The sequence below is a fragment of the Pleuronectes platessa genome, chromosome 6 (genome assembly GCF_947347685.1).
Source record: "Pleuronectes platessa chromosome 6, fPlePla1.1, whole genome shotgun sequence".
Classification (NCBI taxonomy): domain Eukaryota; kingdom Metazoa; phylum Chordata; class Actinopteri; order Pleuronectiformes; family Pleuronectidae; genus Pleuronectes; species Pleuronectes platessa.
In genome coordinates this window covers 16,819,899-16,842,972 of record NC_070631.1, presented here as the reverse complement: position 1 = coordinate 16,842,972, position 23,074 = coordinate 16,819,899, and the positions used below count along the sequence as shown (strand labels likewise).

At 39.9% G+C, this 23,074-nt stretch overlaps 2 protein-coding genes across 2 annotated transcripts in view; one reads left to right on the top strand and one right to left on the bottom strand.

The window, feature by feature from the left end:
* Positions 1–46: 46 nt before the first annotated feature.
* Positions 47–4,626, bottom strand: tprg1l (tumor protein p63 regulated 1-like). The gene is made up of 6 exons (XM_053424576.1): positions 4,260–4,626; positions 3,994–4,085; positions 3,447–3,497; positions 3,203–3,328; positions 2,416–2,569; positions 47–1,776 (listed from the first exon to the last, which is right to left on the bottom strand). Exons 1-6 carry the CDS (start codon positions 4,485–4,487, stop codon positions 1,582–1,584), a joined length of 846 nt encoding a protein of 281 aa, XP_053280551.1. The 5' UTR covers positions 4,488–4,626; the 3' UTR covers positions 47–1,581.
* A 1,160-nt stretch (positions 4,627–5,786) lies between these two features.
* Positions 5,787–23,074, top strand: part of LOC128442908 (complement C1q-like protein 2) — a 112,001-nt gene continuing 94,713 nt past the window's right edge. The window contains exon 1 of the mRNA XM_053425536.1: positions 5,787–6,057. Within this exon, the coding sequence (XP_053281511.1) occupies positions 5,817–6,057 (241 nt within the window). The 5' untranslated portion in view covers positions 5,787–5,816. The remainder of the gene's footprint in view (positions 6,058–23,074) is intronic.

Genomic DNA, 23,074 nt, shown 5'->3' with positions numbered 1-23,074 from the left:
TTATCTGCTGGGAGGATCATAGACATGAGACGGGTTTTTCAATGCGTCATTTTAAATTAGTTCTTTATGACATGAGTTACATAATCTTTAATCCGCAAATATGGCATCATTACTGATATAATTTAATTGTTGTTACCCGCGACGACCAAACTGAAAGGCCAGCAAGAAGTCCACATATTTATGACGATAAGTTAATCCCTCTCAAAATCCCTGAACAAATTTCTTCAGAACTTGCTGTTAAATATTAACCGCTCATGTGTTAACGTTAACATAACTTCACATAAATAAAATCTTATGAGTGTATACACATTTCATTTTGGATTTACTTTAAAAAAAACATCTGTCATGCAAACTCAACGTGCAAGAAACATGCACAAGTTAAGACCAGTGAAAGGCATTTCGGGACACAATAGATCATTGCCATTGTTGAGCATGAAAATATGGTTTGTTACCTTTGGTAGCACAAAGATAGGGTGCAGCTTAAGAAACGAATCACCTAAATTCTATTAACAAGAATCACAGCGTGTATTAAAGTAACTGATGCAAAGCTCTATTTGCATGTCATTCATTTTGTGCAGACGTCGATGCATCTGAATGCTTAACACGAATGCATGTTGAAGAACCATGAAGGCAGCTTGCAAACACAAAGACATAGTTTACAAGTTCATTTTGCATAAAACATTTGGAACATACAAGACAATTTAGCTATAATAGCTAGTGCAGCTCATCAAGTGGTACAGCAGCTTCCTAGTCACAGCGAAAGACAATTTAGGCAAATGTAACGTGATGTAAAGACACTCACACTGATCAATTCAAGAGAGGAAGGTAATTCATCATTTCTACTGTACATGTTTCATGAATACTTAAAAGTGTAACTTGGAGCTCTTCAGTGTAGAAGTTCGGATGTTTGTGCAGTTTCCATATTAGTAACATTTATTACAGTAATCATGTGACGAGACCATTAAATGCAATCCATCAGAAGAACGCCAAGCTATCACCATATGATCGGAATAATACAGTCCTCCAGAATAACACCATAGCAAATGTGGAAGATATTCTTGGCTGATGTTTCACTTTGAATGGTCTCTTCTTTGTGTTTTTCTTTTGTCTTTTTTAACAAAGCTAACCTTTAACCCTGACGTCGGTCCTCTTATACCAAAATCTGACCATCATAATAAGACGGTCTGTCAGTGAGTGGTTACACAAGGAGCATGAGTCAGCATGAAGCTCAATCTAGAACAAGAACCAAGGTGATAAATTGTCAACTCTTTCCAACTCATCTCCCTCAATCTCACTGCTGACGTCGGATGTGTGAGCAGCTCCCTGATAGAAAGGAACTGTAGCGGGAAAAAAACAACAACTAGACAGTCCATGCAGTGCTGCACATAATTTACCTACATTAGGCTGACCTCTTGTCTATGACACCGACATAAGGAAGTGTGGAAATCTCATGGGCTCAACTTACAAACACTGATTGTTGCTCTTTACACTGCAGCAGAGCGACAGCTTCTCTCAGACAGTGCAGTGTAACACAGACACATGGGTTGGAACTTTTGTTGTAATTCGGAGAAGTTGCGGCTTTTAGAAGCCGATCTTGCCTCGCGTCATGGAGTAACCCAACTTGGCCTCATTGTTGATGAAGGACATAATGCCTAGATAAGTCTCAATGAGCAGGGGTCTTTCCAGGATAAGCACGCCATTAGCCCGACCAGGGATGGGGTGCTCCTTATGGGCTTTCTTCACTGCCTGTACTAGCTGGGTCCTGAAATTATCCAACTTTGCATGAAAGAAGAAAAACAACATGAGCCATATCATAAAACTTGCATCAAATACGTTTAAATTAACAAAAAATGTTGTATACAAATTGAAATATATCTGCATAAAACTAAGAAGCTTAGAATGAAAGCAACATCTCCTGGATTTGTTTTGAATAATGGATGTGATTGAGACTGAACAACCATGTGAAGCTGTTTACTTCATAAAGCAATACTGAATGAGAACATTTAGTCATACCCCTAGTAAACAGCCCCAGGTGCAGATGTTGCCATGACAATACGTAAGAAAAAACAAGCCACTTTGGAAATAGCTGTTCATAAACAAAGTCAGGACTTCTCACAAGGCATGAGTTTCATCTGTGACACTGCAATCAGTCCATTGTTTCAGTTGGGCTGTGACTGCCCAACTGAACTGAGCTGTGTTGGCCGCTCTCTGTGCCTGAATGAACTGCGGCACCAGTGGTCACCATTGTTTGTCTCGTAAAATAAGGCCAACACAAAAAATTAGCTTGTCACATTTTGAGCTTTGATTTCTCAAATAATGAAATCAAATAATGCATTGGATTAACACCTCGAAGTGCATTTTTTGGTCTTAGTAGTAGTTGTAGTAGTAGTAGTAGTAGTAGTTAAGGGATCATACCTGGCACAGAGAGGCGACCTTCTCGTCAGCATGGGACATGGGGTGGTCCGTGAAGGTGGAGTAGGGCATGTCTGTGGACCAGGGGTTCCAGCGGTTTAAGAACGAGGCCCGGGGACGTTTGTCCCACTGCACGCGAATCCCATAACCCTCTCTCCTGTAAAAACAAAACAAAAACCGCAGTGTTGGAGTGGTGTGACTAACAATTGAATCAGCCGGCTACAAGGCAAACAATGCACCTTGCTGTGGATTCAAACTTTTAGTTTTTAATCTCCTCAAGTTCTTTACTTTACACTTTTACCTTTGAGGAGGCTAAGTTTTCACCCATGTCCATTTTTATAGTTTTATGTAACCAAGAATGTGCAACAACTGTTGGATAGATTATCATGAAACTTCCCTAACGTTGCCATACATTTCCACTTATTTGCCAGTGAATAGTTCATGGATCTTGCTGAAAAAAATAAGGCACATTTAGGGAAGGGAATTATGTAAATGTATTTTCTCTGGTGCTGATCGATTGGGCCTTGGCTGAGGTATGCGTTCTAAGGAGTGCCATTGCATTTTTTACATTTCTATGAGTGATACATAAAATGATTTTCACTTTGCAATATATACAACATTAACATTACCAACAACACCAAACATGGACTGCTTACAACAACTTTAACACAATCAAAGCTGCTAAATGTCACTGATAATACATTGCCCCTTGCATGGCTGGAGTCCAACTCTTGACATGAATATAGTTAATACCAATTTCATTTTGGCAGACTTGAATGTGTAGTCTTACTTGTTCAGGGATTTGGGTGGAAACTCAAATTCTCCCACTGAGAGGGTGTCTACAGCGTTGAGAGAGATCCTGACGACCTGCTGACACAACAGGTTGATGAAGTCGTACTTGCACACCAGCAGCGACCTGCACGCGCAGACAAAAGATGACAAATTGAGGAAACAGCTGTCAAATGTCCTACGCAATGTGGTTTCATCCCTTCAATTATTGACTCAGCGAAATACACAACTTTGTTAAAACTCACCTGTCAGTTATCAGCACAAGTCTTTCCTTCTCATTGTTCCAGTGGTCGACTCTGTCCCACAGAAAACAGTTGACAGTTTAGCTCAGTATAGTCAAATACAACTTTATGGTCAATTCTGCCATATGTACAGTACATAGATGGGATTGAACAGTTGTTTCTCTTTGATCCCTGGTGTAAACATAAGTAGACGGAAAATATTTGTACGCATAATAAGTACAACATGCAAAAATGGATTGAGAGAGTGCAGAAAAATACTTCATGGAAAATAACGCAATTTAAGTCCACAGGATGTAGTAATATATAATATAAAACCTTGCTTTAATGATTTTAACATTACTGAGTGGCACAATAATTTATCAGTTATTTATATCATAACAACCTCAAGATGAGGAGGAAAACTGTAATAAATCAGTTAGTAGCTTTACTAAATGTCCTGCTGAGATGTCTGAAAGTATATATATATATTTTACAATAAACCCTGCAGCACTCCCAGGAGTTCTTATTACAGATGCCTGATGTTTCAGTCGCATGCTGCCGGGACACTTACTCTGCCAGCAGCCACACACTGAGCACCTCTCCATCCTCAGAGGGCAGAGCCACGGTCCTGATGTCGCTCACAGCCTGCTCGATGGTACCTGGCTGAGATCAGCATCACACAACAGCATCATAACACTGAGGACTGTGGTGTCCATAGATTCACATTGGATTGATTTGCATGTGGGCTGAATCGCAAGCACCTCTAGAAGCATTAGGTGTCTCACATGTACATCTGTAAACATACGTGGGCCTCGGGGAGCCCATGGAGCAACTCACCCTGAACACGAAGTAGTCCTTCACCTTCGCCTGCACTGTAGGGTTGTGCACGATGAAAGGTGTCAGCGTCTGCAGCGGGGGGCAGCAGGCCACGGAGGCTCCGTGGCCCAGGCTCCGGTCGGCCTCCGGCGGCGTGAAGGCGACCTCCACCCCATCCTCGGTCTCCGCGGGGTGGAGGATGGCAGCGCCGGGACTCTCCGGCTCCATCGAGTCGTTGAGCTGCAGCATGGCGGTGCAGCAAGTGGCTGTTCGAGGAGGAGCTTCCCGACGAGGTGTTAGATCACAAAATGTCCATCCCTGGATGCAGACTCGCCCATTGCGCACCAATGTTTTGATTGTGAGGGCTACGAGGAAGTGGAGCCCCTTGCTTCACTTCCCCTCTTTAATTTCCTTCCTCTTAAAGAGACATCACGTCTTTAAACCCAGAAATCTGGCGTCTCTTGGTGGATGAAGGCGATTTTCACAATTATCTGAGCCATGATTATTAGATCATCCTAATAAAATAATTTTCTTATTGTTATTGGCCTATTTGTTTGCATTGGCTCTAATGTACTGTAAGTTTGAATTATGATGCTAATGCACACTTTATACACAGTCTATGTGCACAACAGACATTTGTTCAACGATTGAAACCTCTACTGAGAGTTTGCTTGTAATCTAAATTCCAGCATCTGGTAGATAACGTCCTTGAAGACCCTGATCATTTCCCATGAGGTGATAGAAATGAACTAAAGTACTAAACTGAAGGAAAACTAATTATTCAAACCCTAAAGCCCTGACGGCCTGCAGAGCAAATTTCATTAAAGGTCCAGTGTGTACGATTTAAGTGAAAGGGATCTATTGGCAGAAAATGAATATAAAATTATCCTAGTGATGTTTTCACTAGTGTGTTTCATCTAAATTGTACAACTTGTTTTCTTTACCCTAGAATGGGCCCTTTATATAGAAATATGATATATATACATCGGGTGCTTGTCCTATTTATGGAGGACACCATGTTTTTTCTTTACAGTAGCCCAGACTGGACAATCTTAACACCTTTTGGGTCTTTATGACAACTGAAAGGTACCAAAGGTTCTCTATCACGTTTGGAAGGGAAGGGTGAGGTGAGGTGAGGGGTGTTCAACTGCAACATTCAACTTCAACACTAGATTTCCATAAATTCTACATTGAACCTTTTAAGAGTTTACGATATTTTTAAATGTCTGTGGAGGCATCATATATGAACTTTGAATAATCTGCATTGTAGTAAAAACTGTATTTACAGTTATACTTAAGTTACACAGTGAGATATCTTAGGCCCTTACAACTTTGAAAATATGCCCTAATGGAATTTTAATAAACTTGCTATCAATTTTGGCCTCTACATCCTGCACACAGGTAAATTATTACCATTTATGTGCTGTGTTTATAAGTAAGAAGTATTAGCCTAGCTATAAACTTTATGTGTCTCTTATAAACGACTCCTGGCAATGATTAATCAGGATGAGACATTACTTAAGGATGGGGTTAGTACCGATGCTACAAAGCTGAACTGCACACTCTGCCAGTCTGAGGATGGAGGTGACAATGTTTTTTCCACTGTTGCTGCTGATCTGCTCTCACTCCACAGCTCAGCCTCAACCAGAGTCTGACAATGAAATTACTCCTCTTGGAGATAACCAGACGAGGCAACCTACAAACGTCTCTCTGCACCACCTCACCTGCCCACAGGACATCCATGCCGTGCTGAGAGAGATGAGCGGCTTGTTGGCTGAGCAGAGGGTGGAGCTGAGACACCTACAGCGAGAGAATGACGGTCAGTGGGTCGGGAGGCAATGAGAGGAGTGATGGTGTTGTTACAAACAAAACGAGCACCATCCATTTTAACCTATATTTTCCATTGATTTTTTTTTCTTCAGATGAATGCACCATTGTTTTTCATTCTTTTAAATACAATACTGTCAAAAATAAACAATATGTATATTTTAACTTCGCCTGTTACAGTGGGGAAAAAAACGCAACCATGTTCTATTATGCTGAAACATATTTCAGCGACCATCTGCCAGAATACTTTCTGAAGTTGGCAAAATGGAATACTTCAATGCCTTCTATGCTTTTGCTTCACACAGCACATGCTTATTGCAGTAGTCCATGACATGAATTATTACATCTAGTCAACCAAAAAAACGTAGGAGACTTTACCGGAACTTGTAAATGAAGATATTTTACATCATTTGCATGACAGACATGTGGCAGGACTCTCATCAATAAATTTGTTTTTTTTAAGTACAAGCAGCAAAGCTGAGGGAACTGGAGCAATTGCAGAGGGAGCAGGCGAAATTGAACCAACAGGTCAAAGGTACATGTATATATATATATATATATATATACAGTCAAAGAAACAATATGTTTATTTTTACTTCTCCTGTAACAATGGGGGAAAAAACAGCATCCATGTTCTATTATGCTGAAACATATTTCAGCGACCATCTGCCAGAATACTTTCTGAAGTTAGCTAAATGGAATACTTCAATGCCTTCGATGCCTTTGCTTTAACGAGCGCATGCTTATTACAATAGTCGGACATTTGCTGGACAAACATGTGGCAGGACTCTCATCAATACATTTGTTTTTTTTTAGCACAAGCAGCAAAGCTGAGGCAGCTGGAGAAATCGAACCAACAGGTCAAAGGTACATGTATATATATAATTTTACTAAAGCATGTTATTCAGTTTCTCAGTTGGACAGTATGGTGTTAAAAAGTTTAAATATTTTAATTCAACATGTTTGAAGTTTGTAGTTGCCAAAGAAAACTTTTGGAGAAAAGAAAGTTATGATTAAATACTATGCGAAATAGTTTGTTTTTGTTTATTTCTCATTGCCTGTTTTTTGATGAATTACTTTTCAGAACAGGCAGGAGAACTGACGGCCATTAAAGCAAGGACAAACGTGACTGAAAACCAGGTGGAGGCTCTGAGGAGAGACACGGAAGGTTTGTGAATTTAGAAACTTGTTTTAATAGCCACCACATTTCTTCTGCATAACATCAGCTGCACTCTAAAATTATCACTTCAGGCAAACGCGTGGCCTTCACCGCCGCTCTGTCTTCAAGTGAAACAACTATTGGCCCATTTAATACACAGACTAACCTGGTGTTCACACAAGTCATTGCAAATATTGGAAATGCCTACAACATGGACACAGGTACTCAAATTCACAAACTTTTACATTTATTTTCATTCTTGGAAATGTTGACTTTGACCTGTTACATCAGACAATTCTCTTCTTACTAATGCTGATAAACAAATGTCCACAGGTTTTTTCATTGCACCGGTGAAAGGAGTCTACCACTTTGAGCTCTACATATGTGCATATGGAGATCCTTCATATGGTTCAGCTGTTTGGTTGGTCAGAAATGGACACAATATTTGTATTGCATATGAGCGTCAGCCATCCTATTTTGGGAAGTCTGCTAATGGCGCCACGCTGCTGTTAGAGGTCGGAGATGTTGTGTTTTTGCGTCTGGATGCTAACTCAAAGGTATATGACAATGAACATCACCAGAGCACATTCAGTGGTCATCTGCTTTTCACCATGTGAGGGAAAAAGTCCTGTTTCTTCAGCTGTATGTAACTGTATTATAACTAAATCCTATATTTCAAAATATCCATTTGAATAAAAGTATATTTGGGGACATTTCTTTAACATGTGATTAATTTAGTTTTAAAAACTTTAATTGGTAGAAAATCAAATAACCCCTTCACAGCTGTTGGGTGTAATAAATGCCATGTTGTTTATTAGATGTAGTTGTTGTATTATTCTCATGGCAACTCACTTGTTTTAAAAAGTTAATTGTGGCTTGTTTTCATGTGTTTGTGGTTTAAATGTTTCTTAGATGGTTGTGAACAGTGAATAATCAGTTTTCCAGAGAACAAGGAGTTAAAAAGATGATTTGGTCCGATAGAAGGTCCAAGAACAAACTGTATTTGCTTTCCTATAATGTTAATTATAGAAACCCTCACATTTGATGAACTGGACTTTGCCTGATAAACAATGTCAATGATTAATATACAGACCACTTGTCTTTTTGATCGATTTGTTGTCTTCTTTGTTTACTGCTTGACTTGCAGCTCATGAATACACAGTGGAATCGTTGTGTAAAAAGCACACAGGTTTTATTGCATATCAATTTCATGTATAAATTCTTCATAGCATTGGAAAGATTACATTTGGTATACATCTCTATTCTACAGAATTATCATCAGTCATATCTTTTCAATGAAATTTCTCTAAAGTACATCTTCAATAATCACAAGCATCAAAAGAACTGCATTTCAGAATTGTTCAATATTATTCTACAATCCTTTATTGTTTTTCATTATGTCTTCTCCCACAAGTCTTTACTTCCGTTTCTCAGAGCCGCCCTGCCAAAAAGGGTCTACGATTAAAAGCAGTTCATTTTGAGGGGTTCTTTCCATTTTGGCACACTTATGCATCAAATCAAGCAGAGATTCAGAATCTCCCCCACGTGGTGATCGGCGTTCATTCCTTCAGCAACGAGAAAAGAGGGATAAAATGACTCTCCTTCATTTTCACTCCTCCAGTCATGATAAAACAACCAGAAATAAATACATACACACACTTCTGAAATCAGATACATAAGAGCGTAATAGGAGAACAAAAGAAACCAACTATGACAGCAAATGCAAGCCCCTTGGACATGAAATGATTGTCAGAGAACAAAACATTTTCTATGGGTTATTTGGCACATACCACTCTTGCTATGAACATCTAGGTTATTTTGTACATCATATGACAATATCATACAATTTTGGTCCTTCTCAAAAAAATTATTACATGTACAATTTAGCACTGTGGTGCCTACAAAGAAACAATACTGTGGTATCTAAGAGGAAAATAAGTAAATAAAAATCGAACAAAACAAATGACGATGACATAAACAAGCAGAGAGAGACTTCCTCTGTTTTTCTTTTTGAATGTGATTTGAATTAATTTTCAACGTGATCAAAGTGGGTCACCAGTTAGGTGGCTGGTGTTCCCATGACAGCTCATTAAAATCACCTGTTGCTGTGCACATTTAAACATCGAACGCCTTTTCCCCACGTAATCATTTAAAAATCAATCGAGAATCATAAGAGTCTACTGCAACTGTCATTTCGTCAAGTAACATTTAATGTGGTGCTGTAGGGGATTCTGCACGTACAACTGAAACACGTTCAGTAAATGAGTCGCCCATGATTGGTGGGGAAGGGTGGGGGGGGGTACCTGGAGACATTAGTGCACATGCCCATTATGTTCCTGGTGAAACAGCAACACCCTGTGTTGAAGCTGCACTACTTGTAGTAGCAGACTTTAGAGACTTACTAGTCGTTAAGTGTCTTTACGAGAGCCTCGAGCAGCGTCTCTGCCGGAGTGAGCCTCGTGGACTTGGGGAGGATCAGGTAAGAGGTCAGAGTTTCAATGCTGTTGAGAAGCATTCATCATGTCCTTCACATCAACAGGAGCTTTGCACTGCTTTCTCTATGACAGAGTCTTGTGAGACCCCTCACCCTGCCTCATTTTGGAGCAGATTCGAGCAGATTCGAAAGAATTGACAGTTGAACCTTTTAAGAGTTTACGATATTTTGAAATAGACCAAGGCCGTGATTATTAAAGAGATTTGAGCTGTAAACCAAGCTATATGACTGTTCTTTGCTGAAGCAGATTAATGCGGGTTTTAATATCATATTTATGACCAAATTTGTGAAAAGAAAACATTTCGATTTTTGCATTGAACACGGCTCATAACGCCAGCCAGTGTTTTAAACCCTCTTTGACCTTGCAGGGTCAATGCTTTCGTAGAGTCGACCGGGTGAGACGTCTTGACGTGGTCACGACAGGGTTTGTGTAACCAGTGGGGAGGCAGTGGGTGAGTGGTAGAGTGGTCGTCCTTTGACCAGAAGTTGGCGGTTCAATCCACAGTCTTCCGCATCTGCATGCCAAAGTGTCCTTGGACAGCAGCAGTTACGAGTAAATTATACTTCAGCAGTTACGAGTACTCATAACATCCACTAGATTTATGTCTAGCATTGTTTTGTTGCAAAAACCAGACTTTATCCCACTGATCAATTTATTGAGGAAGCGGAGAGAGAAAAGTTCTCTTTATTACACTCAGAACATTGTTTCCTCCTGAGGGTTGTTTTATCGCAGCCAATCGACGACCCTTAGATTTAGATATGATATTATGACATTAAGATTTAGATATGACCTTATGACATTAATGTTTAATCCGGTGGAGAGGGACGTTCAGTCTGTCAGTATCTACAGTCTTAACAGCATAACAAGTAATGATTCAAACCTGTCTGTGGAGGCATCATATATGAACTTTTGATGATTTGCATTGTAGTAAAAATTTATTTACAAACCCTAAAGTTACACAGTGAGATATCTTAGGCCCTCACAACATTGAAAATGTGCCCTGTTAGAATTTTAATAGACTTTGTATTCAAAGGATTTGGCCTCTACATCCTATACACAGGTAAATTATTACAATTTATTTGCTGTGTTTATAAGTAAGAAGTATAAGCCTAGCTATAACCTTTACGTCAGTGTTAATTTCGTTGATGAAAACGATGACGAAAAATATTCGTTAACAATCTTTTTCCATGCCGAAGACGAGACGAAGACGTAACGAAAACGATTCTTTGAAAATAAAAACTATGACTAAATCTATTTTAACTTTCGTTGACGAGACGACACGAGACGAAAATGTTGGTGGTTGACTAAGTCACAATAATTTATTTAAACATCATCGTATCAGGCCGTCATGAAGTATCAGGAGCGGGCGAGTGAGTGTGTCTGTGTGTGTGTGTGTGCGCCCCAGATAGCGCACCGGTCCCGAGGCTCCGCCCCCCGCCCCGCTCACTCGCTCAGAGACACAAGATCTGAGCTCGTCCATGTGAAGCAGCTTCTTAACTATGGAAACAGTGAAAACACAGAGTTTCTCTGGTCTCAGCTGCTCAGTGATCAGCGCAGCAGCTTCTTGATCAGAGCAGAAGCTGCAGGTGGTTTGTACCAAGCTTCTGTTTCTGTTTTCGCCTCCAGTCCCTTTTTGTTTTCACATTTAAAACTAAATATATATTTTTAAGCTATTAGGCTGCAGCTATATGTTTTTATTTATTTCAAAATAGGGTACTTCTTATTCAAATAGCCATACAAAGTTCTGTGTTTAAATTATTTCAAAGTAGGCCTACACTTGCCTGTGTATTTTCTTCTCTTCATAAGTGTTCGGTTTTTTCCTTTATTGTAACAGGTACAAATCGCAATAAAATGTCAAGACTTTTCTTTATTGTCGTTCTATAATTTCGTAAATGCAACAAACTATAGTTTAGTATAGTATAACTTTATATTAAACGTTATTAGCTTTGTTATCAAATATGTTTTGCCGCTCCAGACAAATTTTATTTGGGGGAAGAGGGGGCAAAATTATTCTTTTGAAAGTAAAGGTTGCCAACCCCTGCTATAGACCTATGCTGGTAGGGATATCTAATGGACAACCTAAGTACTGCAAGCTAGACTATTTTGCAGTTTTAGACACAACACAGGGTCCCTGGGCCTGAGAAGGGAAGAAAAGGAGTTTAATGTGGCTATTAAATGTGACTAAAACTAGACTAAAATGTAATTTGTTTTCGTCGACTAAAACTAGACTAAAACTAAGAAGGATAAAAATGACTAAATGTGACTAAAACTAATATGCATTTTCGTCAAAAGACTAAGACTAAGACTAAATCAAAAATAGCTGCCAAAATTAACACTGCTTTACGTGTCTCTTATAAACGACTCCTGGCAATGATTGATCAGAATGAGACATCACTTAAGGATGGGGTTAGTACAGATGCTACAAAGCTGAACTGGACACTATGCCAGTCTGAGGATGGAGGTGACAATGTTTTTTCCACTGTTGCTGCTGATCTGCTCTCACTCCACAGCTCAGCCTCAACCAGAGTCTGACAATGAAATTATTCCTCTTGGAGTTAACCAGACGAGGCAACCTGCAAACGTCTCTCTGCACCACCTCACATGCCCGCCGGACATCCATGCCGTGCTGAGAGAGATGAGCGGCTTGTTGGCTGAGCAGAGGGTGGAGCTGAGGCACCTACAGCGAGAGAATGATGGTCAGTGGGTCAGGAGGCAATGAGAGGAGTGATGGTGTTGATACAGGAGATTTTACACTAACTTGTAAAAGAAAATATTTTACATCATTTGCAGGACAGATCTGTGTGGCAGGACTCATCATTTAATTTTTCTTTCATTTTTTTAGCAAAGCTGAGGGAGCTGGAGAAAGGTACATCTGTGTATAATAATATATATATATTATTTTAATAAAGCATGTTATTCAGTTTCTCAGTTGGACAGTATGGTGTTAAAAATTTGGAATATTTTGATTCAACATGTTTTAAGTTTGTAGTTGCCAAAGAAAACTTTTGGAGAAAAGAAAGTTATGATTAAATACTATGTGAAATACTTTGTTTTTGTTTATTTCTCATTGCCTGTTTTTTGATGAATTATTTTTTAGAACATGCAGGAGAACTAACGGCCATTAAAGCAAGGACAAACGTGACAGAAAACCAGGTGGAGGCTCTGAGGAGAGACAAGGAAGGTTTGTGAATTTAGAAACTTGTTCTAATAGCCACCACATTTCTCCTGTATAACATCAGCTGCACTCTAAAATTATCACTTGTCTGTTTTTCAGTCAAACGCTTGGCCTTCACCGCTGCTCTGGCTTCAGCAACAACAACTATCGGACCATTTAATACAGTCACTAATCTGGTCTTCAGACAAGTCATTACAAATATTGGAAATGCCTACAACCCGAACACAGGTACGAAAATTCACACACTTTAATATTTATTTTCATTCTTGGAAATGTTGACCTGTTTCAACAGTCAATTATCTTCTTACTAAAGCTGATAAAAACAAATGTCCACAGGTTTTTTCATTGCACCGGTGAAAGGAGTCTACCACTTTGAGCTCTACATAGGTGCACTTGGACATCCTTCATATTCTTCAGGTGCTTGGTTGGTCAGAAATGGACACAATATTTGTATGTTATATGAGCATCAGACATCCAATTTTATGAAATCTGCTAATGGCGCAACTCTGCTGTTAGAGGTCGGAGATGTTTTGTTTTTGCGTCTGTATGTTAACGCAAGGGTATTTGACAATGAAAATCACCATAACACCTTCAGTGGTCATCTGCTTTTCACCATGTGAGGGGAAAAGTCCCTTTTCTTCAACTGTATGATACTGTATTATCACGATCTAAATCTAAAAATGCTGTGATATTTGGGTACATTTCTTGAACATAAACAAACATGTTATCAATCATTGGTAGAAAATCAATATGGAAACCCTCACATTTGATGGACTTGAACTGGACTATGCCTGATCGGCAGTTCGAGCCCCAGTCTGAATGCCGAGGTTCTTCAGACGAATGCACTATTGTTTTTCATTCTTTAAAATACTATACAGTCAAAAATAAACAATGTGTGTATTTTTACCTCTCCTGTAACAGTGGGGGAAAAAACAGCAACCATGTTCTATTGTGCTGAAACATATTTCAGCGACCGTCTGCCAGAATACTTTACGAAGTTGGCAAAATGGAATACTTCAATGCCTTCGATGCCTTTGCTTCACACAGCGCGTGCTTATTACGGTAGTCCATGAAATGAATTATTGCATCTAGTCAACCAAAAAAACGTAGCAACCCATGTCTTTACATTTTATAACCAGATGTTGGAAAAACATTATGTGTTTCCCGTGAATGAGATCTCATTCAGCAGAATTATAAAAAGACTCCTGTCTATAGGAAAATGAGATGACGCAGCAGTCCTAGCATCACACTGCCACCTGCTGTCGTGAAGAAAAAATTCAGTGCTTCCGCTAAAGATTTTTTTCTTTTTTCTCTTGCTTCACTTCCCCTCTTTAATTTCCTTCCTCTTAAGGAGACATCACGTCTTTAAACCCAGAAATCTGGAATCTCTTGGTGGATGAAGGCGATTTTCACAATTATCTGAGCCATGATTATTAGATCATCTCCAATCAGGCGTTAGTTTGCTGATTAGCATCCTAATAAAATAATGTTCTTATTGTTATTGGCCTAATTGTTTGCATTGGCTCTAATTTACTGTCAGTTTGAATTATGATGCTAATGCACACTTTATATACAGTCTATGTGCACAACAGATATTTTTTTCAACCTTTGAAACCTCTGCTGAGAGTTTGCTTGTAATCCAAATTCCAGCATCTGGTAGATAACATCCTTGACGACCCTGATCATTTCCCATGAGGTGATAGAAATGACCTAAACTAAAGTAATAAACCGAAGGAAAGTCTTTTATTCAAACCTTAAAGCAGTGACAGCCTGCAAAGCTAATTGTATTAAAGGTCCAGTGTGTATGCTTTAAGTGAAAGGGATCTATTTGCAGAAGTTGAAACTAAAATTATCCTAGAGATGTTTTCACTAGTGTGTTTCATCTACATTGTACAACTTGTTTGGTTTACTCTAGAATGGGCCCTGTATATAGAAATAATTTAAACATATATATATGTCGGAAGCGGGTCTTGTCTATGGAGGACACCATGTTTTTAACAGTAGCCCAGACTGGACATACTAAACACCTTTTATACATTTGACTGCTGCCGCCTCCACTAGATTTGTTTCTAGCATTGTTGTTTTTTATGTTTTTTTTTTATAAACTTTTTTAAACTCCTTTTATCAAATGCAGTCAAACAGTACATAACATCCATTCATATTTAACATGAAATTAGGTGCCACGGGTACAAGTCTTATGCTACTGGGGTTAACTGTCCATGGATGTCTTGGGCCCAAGCCATTAGGATCCAGGAATATCAAAATTGAGTTATACATTAACATTGTCCACTAACACAGTACATCATACATGACACTACTGTGATGGAAATTCATCTTGAGATATGAAATAATGAAATTCTCAGACTGGAGTTGCCATTGAGTTTTTATAATAGTAGTCTCTGCAGACTTTACACAACAAGCATGGGTGCTCAGGATGGAACAACTGGCTGCAAGTGTGAAAAAGGCAGGACTTGTACATAAAGGCGTTTCACAAGACAATATGAAATAAAGAAGACATGCCAGAACTAATACAAAGAGGTGCTTCATAAAATGTAATGAGAAAAAAGATATGAAATCCTCCTCTGTGTCTATCTGCTGTATCCGTCCGCTGTAGCAAACTCCCTGTTTGCCAAGGCCACAGCAGTGAGACAACTGGTCCGTTGAATTTCCCCTTACACTACATTAAGACAGTATTCTGAAAAAGAAAGAGGATGGCCTGTACATGTCCATTGCTTAAAAGTAAAAAAACAAAGAGAAAAGAAAATAAATATATCTATATATTCTGCTTATCATATCAAATGGAAGTGTAGAGCAATGGGGGACCAGTTGTTTATGAATACCTCTGTTTTCAGTTGTAATAGAGCAGTCCAGTGTTCCATACTGTACATATCTTGAATGCTTTAGATAGGAGCCTGTTATTACTTAATTTGCTATTAGAAGAAGGGCTCTCAGAAGTTTAGTTTGGCTATTTTCTTCAAGGTTATCAGGCAATATCATAGCATGAAATGCAGGAGATGCCCGAACCAGAGTCCATGCAAATAGACGGTCTCCATCTGTCTCCCGGAGAAAAGAACCACAGAATGAAGACCCAGTCCTCCCTGTTCTGTGGCCGAGCTGGTCATTTTCTTGCTAATTGCCCCGTCCATCCGGTAAAAGGTCCGGCTCGGCAGTAGTGGGAGAAATACTGTCGAGCCATGTTGTCAGTCCCTCTCCCCCAGACCGTCCGCAGCTCGATGCCTCCCTCTTGTGGCGAAAGAGGTCATTCCCTTTCACGGTCCTAATTGATTCTGGGGCTGATGAGAGTTTTATTGATAGTAGGGTTTGTCAGCAGTTGGGCATCGAAAGAGAGCCCCTCGATGTTCCACTAGCTACTGGCCAGAGTTGACCGAAGAACCGTCCCCAAAGCCTTACATCTATCTGGAAATAACCAGGAGAAGATCCGTTTCCATGTCATCGACTGTCCGCACGTTACCCTACTCCTGGGATTTCCCTGGCTGGAACTCCACAACCCACATTTTGATTGGACTACAGGAAAGATCCGTTCCTGGAGTCCATATTGTCACTCTCACTGTCTCCGTTCTGCCCAAAACCCCACGTCTGAGCCGCCGTCTGTAGCGGAGCCCCCGGACCTGTCCTCGGCCCAGTCTTCAGCAATAGCAGGCTCTCTCTCTTCCTCCTCATCGGCCGTATGACTGTGCCATTGAGCTTCTGCCTGGGGCCCCTCATCCCAGCAGCCGACTGTACAACCTCATTCGTCCAGAGCAGCTGGTCATGGAGAAGTACATTCAGAAGTCCCTGACGGCTGGGATCATCCGTTCATCATCCTCTCCAGTGGGTGCTGGATTTTTCTTTGTCGGGAAGAAGGACGGCACCTTAAGCAATAGAGGGCTCAACAATATCACAGTCAAGACAAAATATCCTCTGCCTCTCATTGACTCTGATTTTGTCCCTCTCCAAGGAGCCTCCATCTTCACCACCCTGGACCTGCCCAACGCCTACCATCTGGTGCGCAAGAGGAAGTGTGAAGAATGGAATACTGCTTTCAATACCCCGTCAGGTCATTTCGAATGAATTCGTGATGCCAATTTGTGATGGAAATTCATCTTGAGATATGAAATAATGAAATTCTCAGACTGGAGTTGCCATTGAGTTTTTATAATAGTAAGCTCTGCAGACTTTACACAACAAGCACGGGTGCTCAGGATGGAACAACTGGCTGCAAGTGTGAAAAAGGCAGGACTTATATAAAGAGGCGTTTCACAAGACAATATGAAAAAAAGAAGACATGCCAGGACTAATACAAAGAGGTGCTTCATAAAATGTAATGAGACAAAAGATATGAAATCCTCCTCTGTGTCTATCTGCTGTATCCGTCCGCTGTGCTTTCTCCTCCAGTTCTTTTATCTCAGCCATCAACGACCCTTAGATTTAGATATGACATGACATTAATGTTTAATCCAGTGGAGAGGGAAATTCATTCTGTCAGTATCTAGTCTTAAGAGAATAACAAGTAATAACTCAAGCCTGTCTGTGGAGGCATCATATATGAAATTTTGATAATCTGCATTGTAGTAAAATGTATTTACAAACCCTGAAGTTACACAGTGAAATATCTAAGGCCCTCACAACATTAAAATATGCCCGGTTAGAATTTTAATAAACTGTGTATTCAAAGGATTTGGCCTCTACATCCTACACTGAGGTAAATTATTACCATTCATGTGCTGTGTTTATAAGTAAGAAGCATAATCTTAGCTATCACCGTCACGTATTTCTGATAAACAACTCCTGGCAAATATTGATAAGGATAAGACATTACTTAAGGATTGGGTTAGTACAGATGCTACAAAGCTGAACTGGACACTTTGCCAGTCTGAGGATGGAGGTGACAATGTTTTTTCCACTGTTGCTGCTGATCTGCTCTCACTCCACAGCTCAGCCTCAACCAGAGTCTGACAATGAAATTACTCCTCTTGGATAACCAGACGAGGCAACCTGCAAACGTCTCTCTGCCCCAACAGATAGATTACTTCAATGCCTTCGATGACTTTGCTTCACACAGCACGTGCTTATTACAATAGTCCATGACATGAAGGGCGGTCTCCATGCCAACCTCGGTCTCCGCGGGGTGGAGGATGGCAGCGCCGGGACTCTCCGGCTCCATCGAGTCATTGAGCTGCAGCATGGCAGGGGAGCAAGTGGCTGTTCGAGAAGGAGCTTCCCGACGAGACGTTCGATCAGAAAATGTCCATCCCTGGATGCAGACTCGTCCATTGCGCACCAATGTTTTGATTGTGAGGGCTACGAGGAATTGGAGCCTCTTGCTTCATTTCCCCTATTTAATTTCCTTCCTCTTATATAGACATCACGTCTTTTAACCAAGGGGACACATCCCGGGCTGAGCGATGAGGCCAATACGGAAGTGCAAAAGGCTGCAGTTCCCTGATTAGCCATGGAGGCTGGCTCCAAGAAGGAGTCAATTCCCATTGACTCCCGTGTTAAAAAGCCAGACTTTAGAACAGAATTAAACCTGTTTACAGTCTGATTAAAAAAACGGGTTTAGTTTCAACTCAGAGAAACAGTGAGATCAGACCTCGTTCACGTGAAGCAGCCGGTCACTGACTCACCGGCTGCTTTTTAATGGAAACAGTGAAAACACTGAGTTTCTCTGGTCTCAGCTGCTCAGAAATCAGTGCCGTGGCTTTTTGATCAGAGCAGAAGCTGCAGTTGCTTTCTACCGAGCTTCAGTTTCTCTGTCCGCCTCCAGTCTGACCTGCTCTTACTTTTTGTTTTCACATTTCGCCAACTAAAATATATATTTTTAAGCTATTAGGCTTTTTATTTATTTCAAAATAGGGTACTTCTTATTTCATACATTTCCCACAAATATCGGGAGGACTCAAATAGCCCTGCTGGTTCTGTGTTTAATTTATTTCAAAGTAGGCCTACACTTGCCTGTGTATTTCCTTCTCCTCTTCATAAGCGTGGAAGGTGTTTTCATTTTTTGTAACAGGTAAAAATAGCAATAAAATGTCAACAGTTATCTTCATTGTCGTTCTATAATTTCATAAATGCAACAAACTATAGTTTAGTATAATATAACTTTATTTAAAACTTCATATGTTTTGCGGCTCCAGAGAAATTATATTTGGGGGACGAGGGGGCAAATTGGCTCTTTTGATAGTAAAGGTTGCCGACCCCTGCTATAGACCTATGCTAGGAGGGATATCGAATGGACAACCTAAGTACTGCAAGCTAGACTATTATGTAGTTGTAGATACAACACAGGGGGTCCCTGGATCCTGAGAAGGGAAGAAAATTAGTTTTATGTGGCTATTAAATGTGACTAAAACTAGACTAAAATGTTCTGAGTTTTCGTCGACGAAAACTAAAACTAATGGACCAAAATGACTAAATGTGACTAAAACTAATATACATTTTCGTCTAAAGACTAAGACTAAATCAAAAATAGCTGCCAAAATTAAAACTGCTCTAGGGGGAGTGACATTTTTTCTAACGCACTCGTTTAAATTATATAGAGGTTTCTAAATTACTGTCACAGTCAGCGCGACGACTGCAGCTCCTAGCTTGTTGCCTGCTCGGCTTCACCTGAGCTAACAGGCTAACCCCGTCACTGAACACGATCTGAGTCTGTGAAGAGGTTTCACTCACATGTTGGATGAATAATATGGTTTGATGTTCGGCTTGTTCTCCTGACGTACAATTTAAAGACGTCTGTGCTCCCGCTTCTGTGGTTAGTTAAGTTTAGTATTTTATTTATGTCTTAGTAGTGATTCGCAGGTATTGGTGTCTCTGTACCTGGCTTGTTAGCTTAGCTCCGCTAGCCCGCAGGCAAGATACAAGCAGTAATGGCGATGCTAACGGGACTGTACGGGAGTTATTGAACCAACATGAACCGACATGAACCGGTCCACCCAGCAGAGAGAAGCGTTAGAGTTTATTAGGATGAATCTTTCAAACTGAGACAGGAGACTGTGTGTGTCTGGAGAATAAGCTCCACCACGTAAGATTTCTAATGTTATGTAAAGTTGTTTCACTCGCCAACCCATTTGACTTGACTTCGTTACACAGATTATTGTTCTGCAGAAACAGATTTACTGTGATCAGCTGAAACGTGAGTATTTAAAGTCAACTCTGCATTTTAAGAGCAGCTGTTTAAGTAGCATTACGTCTCCTAAAGCTCTTTATTCAGAGTATTGGTGTTGATGTGTTGTAACGTGTTACAGTGAAAACTAAACTTGTCTGCTACCTTCAGTTTTTACATCGTTAATCTTAAACCGACTTTACTGAATTATTGTGTTAAATAAGTGGACATGCAGACTCATGCATTTTATTGTCACATATAAATAAAGTATAGGAAGTGTAACTTTACTAGAATAGACAGTTACATAGAGAAGCTGAGGCTGATGTCCACCACCTACTTCCTACGCTGAAATGATTATGATCTGATGAACTTTTAAGTAATAAACTTTTATTTTTACCATGTAAAACTCTGTTAAGGAGTTAACCTGTCACATGTATGACTTTACCTATCTGTGTATTTGTGTTGAATGTTCCTCTAGGATGTCCAACATGAGATACAACTGGAATCCAACCAGACTGAACACTGAGAGTCACCACTTCAACACTGACTCCAGGTACAGACCTGTTTTCATAACTTACAAACAATCAAAGCAAAGTATTGCACATAATACATAATGTTTTAAATAATATATGCAATGCTTTTAATCTAGAATAACTTTATACTGTACATTCATTGTCTTGGTAGTCCACAGTTTAATCCAAAAGCATATTCAAATACATAGTTGAATATCTACAGAAAATAAGGATACAAACTTTGTTCATAAGTAACACTTCCTCTACAATAATGCCATACTTTTATGTTTCATATCCTTTTATTAGGGACGGACGAGCCTGAAGGACACAGCTGTGATGACCATGTTCTGTCTCTTATGGCAAAGAAGAAAAATAAAACACTGGGTTCTTATCTAAAGTGTATCAAATCAGAAAGTAAAAGATAAACATTATTCTAATAAGTGTAAAAAAAATTTAAGCAACCATAATGAATATAGAAATTAACTATATTATCCATCCACTTATCCATTTAGCAATGACTGCCCACTCTGAACAGTTGCAGGTCATCTTTAGTTAAGGGAGGAAAACATGAAGTGTTATGAAGATGAAGCTGGTGAAGGTCATCCTCATGTTGACCAGCCTGAAGCTGCCAATCTCCACCATGTTGCTGATGAGGACATCAGGTGCTGCAGTGCTTCATGTAAAGAAAAGAAGAAACTCACTGTTAAAGAATGTTTTGTGTTGTGTATGAAGCACCACAGATGTCAGACAGAACCGATGTACTGGGCTCTGGGTTTGTACTCTCATGGTTAAATGCACATATTGTAAGTTGCTTTGGATAAACTGAAAGAAATAAAACATTGTACAAATAGATAAAATGTCTTTCTACCTCATCTGTAATATTCAAGGTGATAATCTCCAACAAAGCTGTTGATAACAGTCCATATAAAGTCTCTCCACTTCTCAGTGTGAAAACATAATTATATAATAAATATGAGAACTGTTTACAACACTGGTGTGTGGAGATTATAATCATGTCCAAACTGTCTAATTTGCTGCAAATTCCATAACAGGCTAAATAAACAAGGTGGCAATAGTAATGGTGGTTATACCAACCTGTATCAGAACATTTGTGACACATATACAGTTGCAATCAGAAATATTCAACCCCCCAAAGATTTTAAGGATTTATCAATTCAAGTTGACAGAATCTTGCTCTTTGAGCTCTTTGAGCAAGATTCTGCTTCAGATGACTTCTTTATGAGTTGAGTGATACAGAAAATCAATATGGAAAATGCATGATGTAGTATTTGTGTGTAGCAGTATATTTTGTTAAGATAGCCATGTCACAATTATTCAACCCCTATACAGGACTGTCTCAGAAAATTAGAATATTGTGATAAAGTTCTTTATTTTCTGTAATGCAATTAAAAAAACAAAATGTCATGCATTCTGGATTCATTACAAATCAACTGAAATATTGCAAGCCTTTTATTCTTTTAATATTGCTGATTATGGCTTACAGCTTAAGAAAACTCAAAAATCCTATCTCAAAAAATTAGAATATTTCCTCAGACCAGGTAAAAAAAAGATTTATAACAGCAAAACAAAATCAAACATTTGAAAAAGTCCATTAATGCACTCAGTACTTGGTTGGGAATCCTTTTGCACGGATTACTGCATCAATGCAGCGTGGCATGGAGGCAATCAGCCTGTGGCATTGCTTAGGGTTTATGGATGCCCAGGATGCTTCAACAGCGGCCTTTAGCTCATTTGCATTGTTGGGTCTGGTGTCTTTCAGCTTCTTCTTCATAATACCCCACAAATTCTCTATGGGGTTCAGGTCAGGGGAATTGGCAGGCCAATCGAGGACAGTAATGCCATGGTCAGTACACCAGTTACTGGTGGTTTTGGCACTGTGGGCAGGTGCCAGATCATGCTGGAAAATAAAATCCTCATCTCCATAGAGCTTTTCAGCAGACGGAAGCATGTAGTGCTCTAAAATCTCTTGGTACACAGCTGCATTTACTCTGGACTTGATGAAACACAGTGGACCAACACCAGCAGCTGACATGGCTCCCCAAACCATCACTGACTGTGGGAACTTCACACTGGATTTCAAGCAACTTGGATTTTGCTCCTCTCCAGCCTTTCTCCAGACTCTGGCGCCTTGACTTCCAAATGAAATACAACACTTGCTTTCGTCTGAAAAGAGGACTTTGGACCACTCTGCAACTGTCCAGTGCTTCTTTTCCATAGCCCAAGTCAGACGCTTCTTCCGTTGTCTTGAGTTCAGAAGTGGCTTGACCATGGGAATACGGCTATTGTAGCCCATTTCCCGGACACGTCTGTGAACAGTGGCTTTTGATACCTGGACTCCAGCTTCAGTCCACTGTCTTTGAAGCTCCCCCAAATTCTGGAAGCGACCCTTCTTCAAAATGCTGTTAAGGCTGCGGTCATCTCTCTTGGTTGTGCAGCGTTTCCTGCCACATTTCCCCCTTCCAACAGACTTTTTGTGGATGTGCTTTGAAACTGCACTCTGTGAACAGCTTGCTCTTTGAGAAATTTCTTTTTGTGTCTTACC

Coding starts and splice junctions, on each gene's coding strand:
- tprg1l (XM_053424576.1), bottom strand. CDS start 4,487: ATGCTGCAGCTCAACGACTCGATGGAGCCGGAGAGTCCCGGCGCTGCC. Junction 4,086..4,259: donor AGGACTACTTCGTGTTCAGG/GTGAGTTGCTCC, acceptor TGCTGATCTCAG/CCAGGTACCATCGAGCAGGC. Junction 3,498..3,993: donor AGTGTGTGGCTGCTGGCAGA/GTAAGTGTCCCG, acceptor TCTGTGGGACAG/AGTCGACCACTGGAACAATG.